We start from the raw sequence: 10227 nt of genomic DNA, 5'->3' as shown, positions 1-10227 counted from the left end.
GGACCACAGTGAAGGGCACAGGGGAGCTCACACACAAACCACACTGAAGGGTACAGGGGAGCTCACACATGGACCACAGGGAAGTGCAGGGGAGCTCATGCACGGACCACAGTGAGGTGCATAGGGGGCTCACACACATTACACAGTCATGGGCACAGGGGAGCTCACACACAGACCCCAAAGGAGAGCACAGGAGGAAGAGAAAAGAGAGGCTGATCACTGAGGACCTGTGGAACACCCGGGGTGGAGGGATGCTAAATACTCAAGAACCAAGGAGGGTTTGAACCCAGGGAAACGGACAGAATTCGAGGGGGAGGCTGAGATAGATATAGAAGGGAAGCACCGAGCAGTTGCGAAGAAGAGAGATGTACTATGAGAAAAACCATGAAAATGATGAAAATGTCAATCATTTCTTTAGAGGAGTATGGTCATGAATGAGAAATAAAGGCCAAAGATTTATAAAGAGAATCTGGAGAGATCAGCATTGGGAGAAACAGGGAAGAGAGAATTTTCAGGAAGGTGGCCCTGGTCAGGAAGGAAGCATTTTTCCACTGAGACAGATGGAATGGTCACAGGATGGGCACTGGGGAACCTCTGAGTAAGAAGGCCCTGCTTTCCTTCTCCAGTGTTATTTCCGTGGAGCGAAGTATTTGAAAGCAATAATGTGAAGAGTGAAATTCAGCCGAGAAAGGAGAGAAAAGATGTGGAAATTACTTTTAGGTAATTTAGTGGTAATGCATTACAAATAAACAGTGGGGGGAAAGGGTCATGTGTTTATAAAAAGATTATTTTCTAGAAGATATGAGGTTGGGGGAGAGAGAATTCAGTAGCTGAAGAGATCATAAGGATTAGACAAGAGAGGATTAATGAATGAGTGAGGTCTCAGCCGAAGCAGAGTAGTGGGAGCCAGTGTGCAGGCAGAGAAGTCAGCATGCAGAAGAGGGGCCTCATGACATTTTCTGAAGGCCGAGGGTCATGGGAGAAGGTAGAAATAAGTTTAGACATGGGAGGTTGGAGAATTTCCTTTCTGATAGTCTTCAACTTCTTACAAAAAAAAAAAAATTGGGGATAGACTAATCTTAAGTGATTAGTGTATCATAGTACACTAATATTACTTAAGTGTAATACAGAAGTGTATTTTTCATTGGCTTTCATCAGACTTATTTAGAGAGAGGTGATCCTGCCTGCTGGTAAGGCCAAACCATATGGGTGAAGTATGACAAAGAAGTATTGAATGAAAGGCTTCCTTCTGAAGACCTGGCCCCAAATAACCACCTCTGAATTTTGATCAGTCAGGTGTAACTAAACAGGTTACATGTCTACAGTAAAACCCAATGGAAGTCATCACATCAGGAGGGCTTCCCACCATTACTGCCATCACCACCACCACCACTATCACTGGAAATAATGGCAACAACAAACAAATGGTGAGAAGTTACCATGTGCTTGGTATTGTGTTAAATTCTTGGAATTTAAAGTCGAACAAGGCATGGGACATACTCTTGAGCATTTTGTGATTTTATAGAAAGGAGACTCTTTACCCAAATGAGTAACATGCATACACTTCTCCATGTAAAGTAGAATTCATATGGATCCATAAGCCATCACAGCAGGGGGACCCCAGAGGGCATTGCAGATGAGGTCCAGGTAAGTAATTGACTAAAGCAGCATCACCTGCCTGGCTCTAGATTTCCAACCATCAAGTCCTGTGATCTTTCTATTTCATTTCCCCCTGATAAATTTTTATTTCCCCTTCAATCCATAAACAATTTAGTCTCTATTCATAGGCCCAGAAGTAAAAAACAAAGAAATCTTTTTCACTATAAAAGTTATAAAATTAGAGTAGGCAATAACATAGAAACAAAGGTCTCAAGTCCAAAAAGAGTGTCACTTGTGTATCTTGGAAGGAATAGCCCTCTCAGCAACCTTGTCACCCACAGCATAAAGTCTTTTTCTATTGATCCTCTCAGAGTGCAGAATAGAAGAGTATCCGCCTTTGTCTTATGGACTTATCATTCTTAATCAGTAACATGTTTCCATGCAGGGTTGGGGAATGAAAGGAAATGAGGGCTAGAGATGAGAAAAATATCTAAAGCAAGAGCCAGAGTAAAGAACGAAATATAAAAACCCTACAACTTAGAGGCAAGGCATGGGTGGTGGAATTGGACAGCTGACAGAGATGGAAGCAGACATACTAAAATGTTTAAATACCTTTTAAACTCCACTACAAGCCAGGATTTCTATAAATCATATTACAAAGAACTAAAGTCAATAGTTGGGCTGTGGTAAAACCAGCTCCTGGGCATCAAGAGAGGCTTGAGATGAAGGTGGGTAGAGAAAAAGGTTAAGGTGCAGATATAGTTCCCTCCTGGGCTCAGAGTTTAGCCTTAAGGACATTGTGACATTTGAGACACAAGCAAAGGATAGAAAACTAGGCGCTCTGAATAAGATCAGACTCTCCTCTCCTACAAATCACAGACCCTGGCAATGCTCGAGCCACTGGCAAACAGAAATAGGAGAGGATTCAGCCCTCTGGTTCAGTCCCCAGGCGCTGGCATAGACACATGAGAACCCTTTGCCAGCTGGAACTGCTATAATCTACATTTGCTGACATTCCACTGCTCTCTTGGCAAACTGGAATCAGAACAATGTTTAAGATCCTTAGTCTGGAGAGATACTAGAAGCCCATGGTTGTGTCTTTGAGCTCTGAAGAATCAGGATGTGGGGGGATGACTGCAGCATCTCTGGCCCAGACACATACCTCTTGCTTCTTCAAGAGAATGTGTTCAGCCCCAGAGGCTATTATGGCTCTCCTACCTCTTGAGTGAGGCAGAAAAGGAATGTGTATGGAGCTTCAGAGAGCCAAGAGCACCTCAGCCACAAGGTCACATTTGCCCCCAAGGCAGCCCTGCTGACAGCAGAGGCCCCTTGTCTCAGAAGGACCCTTCTTGGGTCACTGAGTCTTAAGAGGCCTTATTTCTTGAGATTCCACAGTGCTCATTCCTCACTTGCCATTTCACAAGTCCCATATCCACAGTCTGGCCTCATCTGAATGTCATGTGAATAAGCTCAGAAGAAATTCTATGAATGGCAATTCTAAAGCATCTTGGTTGACCAGACTACAAATACGCTGGCCAGTACTCCCACAATACCAGAAGGCCGATTGAGATGGTTTGAAGAATTCCAATTTCCTATACTTACTTGGATTGAAATGCTAACTTGCTGTCAAGACAGCAGACAGGATTTTTATTTATGAGCCTGTTGTCCCGACCTACAGAACACTTGGGCCAATGGAGATTTCCTCATAACACAAATAGCAAGAAACATGAGAATAACACATGGGGTAGGATGGAGTGAGTAGGGGTTTACTGTATACTTAGCTTCCAAAGAGGGACACCAGGCAGTGCAGGGTGGGGCTGGTGCAGGAAGGAGGTGGGGGTGGGGGACACTGGTGGATGCTCTTCCTTCCTTCCTGCTCCCTAAGAACAATTCTCTACTTTGCCCTCACGAGGTAGTAGAATCTCTGGAGGACCCTCTCTATGTCCTCTGGGTGATTAATACAGAAATCATACAGTTTTGACTCTGTCATCTTGCATCTAAAATTCCCCCATACACCTTCATTTTGAGACTTAGGTTTAGCTGACAAACCTCAGAAATTTTAAGGATGGGCAAAGAACAGTGAGGGGAAAATCTGAATTAATTCTGTCTCCAGAGACTCCCTAAGTTTTGACCCTATGGATTGATCCTCTGGCGTGGGGTGCAGAGTTTGCTGATGAGTGCTCCACTCACCTTTACTGATGTCTTCATATTCCAGCCAGAGTCGCCGCTGGACCTGCTTGTTCGGGTACCAGATGGAACAGGACTCCTCGAAGCCATAGATAGCTTCCTGGATGTAATGGTTGCCAAACTGGTCCAACAGAGCCACGAAATCTGCACGAGTCGTAGCCCCGTCCAGCGAGTGGAGAGCATTGCTGAGTGCTATGAAGAAACATCCCCCAGGAGTAAGAGTCAGGACTCATGATTTGGTTATACAGATTCCTAGGAATTCTGGCCCAAAGGGATGTTGGAGAGATGGCTACAGCTATTAGTTGGATGCTTCCAAGTAGCTACATCAGGCATTTCAGTTCCTAAGTAAATATCTCTGAAGCCAGTTGGGTGTGTTGTTAACTCTTGTGCAAGTTAAGCAGACCATTGCCATTGCTCTACTGCTCCCCTAGGTCAGTGTTTTTGTTTTTAAGCATAGGTTATGACATTAAATCAATTTAGTGAGTCCAAATAATAGCATCGAGGGAAAAAATAGCATAGTCTAAAATAGAAACACAAATACCAGCAGAAAACATTTCACATCAGAGGATTCAGCAATGCTTCATGAAACTTCTTTTGTGCGTACATGGGCGTACATGCACGTCCAAGGTCACAACAGAGAATGTATTCTAACCGTGACCAAACAAGGCAATTGCAGAATATTGCCTTTATGCATAGAAATGAGCAATGGGAAGACAATGAAAGAAGAAAGGTAAGAAAAGCCACTAATACGCTGCTTATATTTTATTTCAGAACATGAAAAATAAAAGGGCTGGGAAGTGACAAAAGGAGGAAAGAAGACATCAGCCTCTAATAAATTTTCCAAGTCCAGTAGCTTCTGGATCTGGCCACTGTTATACAGTTCTCCTTTCCCCACACCTGTGTCCTTGCAGGGTAAGGTGGAATCTGGTGCTGATGTCCACAGCACGATTTGGTGACTTTGAAAGGCATGTGGCAGTGGAGATGCCCAAATGTCCATCTCTGACATGCACGGCATCCGTGCTGGGTGCAAACTGAGTATGTGAGCAAGATAAAGCTGCAACTCTCGCATTTCCCTACAACAAAGCCTAGCTTAGTTCCTTCCACTGGTCTGCACCGGCAGTTTCCTTCAGCAGAGTCCCCATCCCAACACTTTCTTGCCAAGAACTCTTTCATATTAAGAAAGATAAAGCTCAGAATCCCTTTGTGCCTTATGAAAATGTTCTATACTCTTGACATATTGTCTTTTTCTATGGATGAGGCTTTACCTTTTGTGAGTATTTGTCTGACATCTCTCTGTGACCTTCTGTTTGCCCCGTGGTATTCATCTTCCTCCTGTTGGCCCCAAGGCTCCATCACCCTTTTGCCGACCTTAAGACCCTAATAAGTTTTGAATTTACTATTCCTTAACTTACTAGCCATAGATACAGGTGTAAGTATTTCTTTCAATCTTTCTCTCTCAATCTCTGTTTCACTCACTTGCTCTTTGGAAGCCGTAAGCTGTTTTCTACTTTTTCCCCTCCTTGCTCTCTTTCCCTTATTTCCTTGCATGGAATCTCTAAATTATGTACTTTGCACGTAGAATGTTTTATTCTGCCAGTTTGCGAAATGTCTGCTTCTGCATATCCTCTCCACACACTGGACAGCCCCCGGGGAAAACGATACTTTCCTTAGTTCCAGCCGTGCCCCTTCCATCTCTTCTGGAGGCCAAGATAAAACTTGCAATGGAACCCGTGCTTGGGAAGGGATCGCTTTCTAGCCATTTGCCCTTCAAGCTGAATCTGAGTGTATGGGCAGTTACATTTTAGGCTGCACCTTTAACGATGGGACCTGTCCCCTTGGGAAGGAACCTCATCCCTAGGGAGGGGGGAGGATGGTGCTCACCCTGAGAGACGGCAACCTGATTGAGTTTGAGGTGGTACATCACAGAGCGGACCTTCCAGTGCTGCAGCACAGGGTATCCAGACACTTCGCTGAAGTTCACCATCCCTGGGGACAGAGGAGACACAGGCTTGGTGCCCTGGATTGGACCCAACTTGATTATGCTGTGATTATGTTAGGGGATGTACATTGTAAGAAATGATCACGCACTCCTCGAGGAAGGGCATTTCTGAAGTCACGGCAACAACAGCTATCATTTATTGAACCCTTATCATGTGCCAGGTGCTTTGCTAAGCACGTGACAATTGTTAAACCATTTGATCCTTGTGAGGTAGGTGTTATTATTTGAATTTTATATATGAGAAAACTGACGGTCAGAGAAGGTGTTTATGTAAGGTCCCTAAGTAACAGGGAAGCCAGGATGGGGTTCCAGATGTTTCTGAGGCCAGGACTGAAGTTCTTATTCATTCTACCATAATATCCCTGTAACAAATTTACATTAAACTCCAGGCTTACTGTAATACACCAGGTTTTTATTCTCTTTAATGGTTGCAGTAATTGACTCAGCTACCATACCTGATAACATTGATTTTTCTGTCTCATTTAACTGATTTGTGTTCGGTATTTAAGTTTTAATTACTATGAGGCTGATGATGCTTATTTCTTTTTTACCAGAAAGGACGGTGTCAGGGTAGCTAAATCAGTAAGGGGCAGGGTTGGACGCATATTGAGTGCCATCTGTGTGCCAGACGTTGCGATAGGTACTTATGTGTCCCCTTTTTATCAATGGAAAAACTGAGGATCTGAGAAGCTAAGCGAGTTGTCCAAGGTCACTCTCAATAAACACATCCTTAGAGATGTTATTGACGGGCTGTTCTTCCTTGAGCACCTCAGAGAAAGAGTGTCACCCTATTTTAATTCTAACCATTACTATAAATATAAAATGCTATAGAAACAAAATAATTAGGCCACAGGAAATAAAAAAAGAATCACCTCGCTAAGTTTAGAAAACCAATTTTAGCTTCATTTCTATTTCTAATGTTTGCTATATGTGTAAGTTATAGGAAAATATATATACACATTTGTATATGTGTATGTGTATACATCTGTATATAAAAATGTAAGGGCAATATATAATAAACTTACACACACACATATATATATACACACACACGCTATAGAAAGAGTACATAAGTGTACATACAAATATAATGGCAATATATTGGCAACATAGTGAATTATGCTGCCATTTTGACCCATGTTTCCTTTAGGCTAAATCAACTAATTTAATACCTAAACTGGAGGAAGAGGAGGCAGGATTAATTAGCTGCTTGTCAACCTTGATCACATTAGCTGAGTAATTACCAAATTTCCCATCCTGTCTGGATCATATGGGAATCATCATTGGTGAGGTAAGAAGGAAAAAAAAAAGGTCTGGAAAGGTGCTTAGTGAATCAATCGCTTCAGTTTTATCCTAGGCAATCAGAGGCAAGTTACCTGAAACTAAGAGAAGGTTTCCAAACTCTTCTCTTTCAAATGTTCTTCTCTCAGCGCATTAAGCTTTGTGATACCCACAAGTCATACTACTACATTTTTATTTTTTATTAAATCATAGCTGTGTACATTAATGCAATCACGGGGTACAGTGAGTTGGTTTTATATACAATTTGAAATATTTTCACCAAACTGGTTAACATAGCCTCTGTGGCATTATCTTAGTTATTGTTATTTAGAAAGATTCACATGTACCCTTGTATGATGGACCATAGCTGTGGTTCCACCAATCACCCTCCCTCCACCTATCCTCCCCCCTTCCCTCCCCAACTTCAAAAGTATATAAATGAGATCCTAACTTTACATGTTTAAGACTTTATTCACATACCTTAAAGGTACATGTCATTAGAGCATATAGTGTGTGAGGCATGGAGAACCATTCAGCATAACAGGTAGTCTCTAGTTACAGCAGCTCCTCAGCTCTGCTCTTACTCCAAAAAGCATCACTTATATGTCTGGCTTGGTGGCTTACACCTGTGATCCTAGCACTCTGGGAGGCCGAGGCAGTGGATTGCTTGAGCTCAGGAGGTCAAGACAAGAGAGAGACCCTATCTCTATTAAAAACAGAAAAAAACTATCCAGGCATTGTGGTGCATGCCTATAGTTCCAGCTACTTGGGAGGCTGAGACAAGAGGATCTCTTGAGCCCCAGAGTTTGAGGTTGCTGTGAGCAATGATGCCACCGTACTCTACCCAGGGCCACAGAGGGATACTCTATCTTTTTTTTTTTTTTTTAAAAAAGCCTATTTATAAACAAAAAAATAGCAAGCCCACTAAGTAAAGATTTTTTCAACTTATTAGGAAAAGATCTCTTTAATTGAATCATTTCCTAGTGGAAAAAGAAGCAGGCAAGAAATCAGGGCTAATTTTTAAGGCTGGCTGTGTTGCTACAGTAGGCAGTTTCAGAATGACAGTCACTTTTATACCCACAACTTTCTGTTCTCACAACCTGAGTTGACCTCTCTGGTGACCTGGCTAGGGGAGCTCTTGGTTCCAACTTTTCTCATCTCTAAAGTAAGAGGCTTAGTGAGGATGACCTCTTGCCTCCTTTTCAGTTCTGTGATTCCCACCAGCTGGGTGACTCTGGATTAGCAACCCATTAGTTTCCATTTTCAAATCTGAAAAATGGGAATAATAGTATTCATCCTGTCTAACTTATAAGTAGGTCGTGAGAAGAAAATAAAATTATGAGCACAAAAGTACTTTGAGAGAAGATAAATCACCCTGCACACCCATGGCCTCAATAATGTTATTCTCCTGCTCTTCCTTATCCCTCTCATCACCCCTAACTGGGTAAACCCGGCATTTGTTCATTAGCTCTTTTAACTTCCCAGGCTTTAGTCCAGAACAACAGAGAGAAAATAAAGAAGCCAGCATGAGGACATTTGCACTAGACTGTTTATCAGAGCTCATTTTATAATTGCCAAGATGTAGAAACAACCTAAGTGTTTGTAAACCCATGAATGAATTACAAACTGTGGTATATGTATACCATGGAATACTATTCAGCCTTCAAAAGATAAAGACTTTATTTGTATCTTTTGTATGAACCTGGATGGAGTTGAAACATATTCTTCTTAGTAAAGTTTTATAAATATGGAAAAGCAAGTATCCAGTGTCCTCAATACTAATATGAGGCCAGTAGACAAAGAAATACATGCCCACCCAAGAGAAAAACACAAGTTGGGGGAGTGGGGAGAGGGAAGGGGGGAGGAGGATTGGTGTGCTCTCCCCTAATGGGCACAATGTAAGTGTATGTGGCACACCTCCCGGGTGCAGGACACAACTACCACAGGGACTTTACCTAACAAATACAAACATCGTAACCTAATCATTTGTATTCTCATATTAATCTGAAATTTTTAAAAATGCACCCAATAAAAATAACTTTGAATTTAAAAAAACAAGAAACAAGCATGAATGTGAGGAGGTCAAGGGCAGGGGTGACAGTGCCCTACATCCAGGCAGGCTGAGCCAGACAACTGAACCTCATTACCCAACTGCCGTGCAAGAACTCTACGGGGTGCAGTTATGCTCCACAGGCAGGAGAACAGCTACATAAACAGTAATGCTCGGAAAGGTCTTTTTCTGAGCCCACTTACAGATATTATTTCCATTAGTTAAAAAGGAAGGGATGTTTCAAGGTATATGTTTTCCAGCTGAACCATGTAATTCTCAGCTTGCCCTTGACACACCCATCAGGCTCAGTTTTTTATTTTATTTTACTATTATTTTGGGACTCAGTTCTGCTGAATAACCCTTCTTTCAAACAAAATATCTGACTGTGTTTTCTTAAGAGAGAACATTATTTTCTTCCCATCTATGATTGAGGAGAGAATGACTGAATAGGCTTCATGGGAAATCTTTAAAGACAGAAAGGGAGAAAGGAAGAAGGAAAGAAAACTCACTTTCTCTAGTTATTTTATATGTCAGGGGAACATAGATTCCCCCCAAATCCTAAAGCCAAGAGTCCATTCCCTTTGGATGAAACTTGAAGAAGTTCCAAAGATCCTGGAGTTTCACATGTTCACATAGATTTCATGACGACAGCACCCCGCAGGGCTATGAATGTGGCCAGGGGCCTACTCTCCTGCCTTGCCTGAGTCCATGTCTGAATTCCCTTCTTCTCAACGGAAAGAATGAATATGCAAATGGACAACGGCCAGACCACATAAAAAACAGAACTCTGACCCACAGAGCTCAAGAAACGAACACATTATCTACAATAACTAGCCCAGGAAGCCAATCTGTTATTTGCGAGTCACACTTGTAAGAAGTCAGACCACACTGTCTTTAACAATAACCCTTATCACAACTGGCCCCCAAAGACAGGACTTGATTAATAAATGACAGCTTCTCTAGTTACTGTTCCCATTTCCTTTTAGGCCCAATCAAGGAAGGTAAAAACACACCCTAACCAATCACACAAGGATCCACTTCTATGGCCTCCAACGTGGACAACACTTGAAGCCCCCTCTTTTGTCACTCTAAAGCTTTCCCGCTCCTCTGC

General features: G+C 42.3%; 1 protein-coding gene across 1 annotated transcript in view; it reads right to left on the bottom strand.

The window, feature by feature from the left end:
• ASTN1 (astrotactin 1) overlaps window positions 1-10227 on the bottom strand; it is a 316741-nt gene that overhangs the window by 70126 nt on the left and 236388 nt on the right. The window contains 2 exon segments of the mRNA XM_012802586.2: window positions 3790-3978; window positions 5668-5772. Of these exon segments, the coding sequence (XP_012658040.1) occupies window positions 3790-3978; window positions 5668-5772 (294 nt within the window).

This window comes from Otolemur garnettii, unplaced genomic scaffold (assembly GCF_000181295.1).
Source record: "Otolemur garnettii isolate 467f Iridium unplaced genomic scaffold, OtoGar3 scaffold00016, whole genome shotgun sequence".
Classification (NCBI taxonomy): Eukaryota; Metazoa; Chordata; class Mammalia; order Primates; family Galagidae; genus Otolemur; species Otolemur garnettii.
Note: the sequence above shows the minus strand (reverse complement) of the source record. Positions and strands in the feature narration are given on the sequence as shown.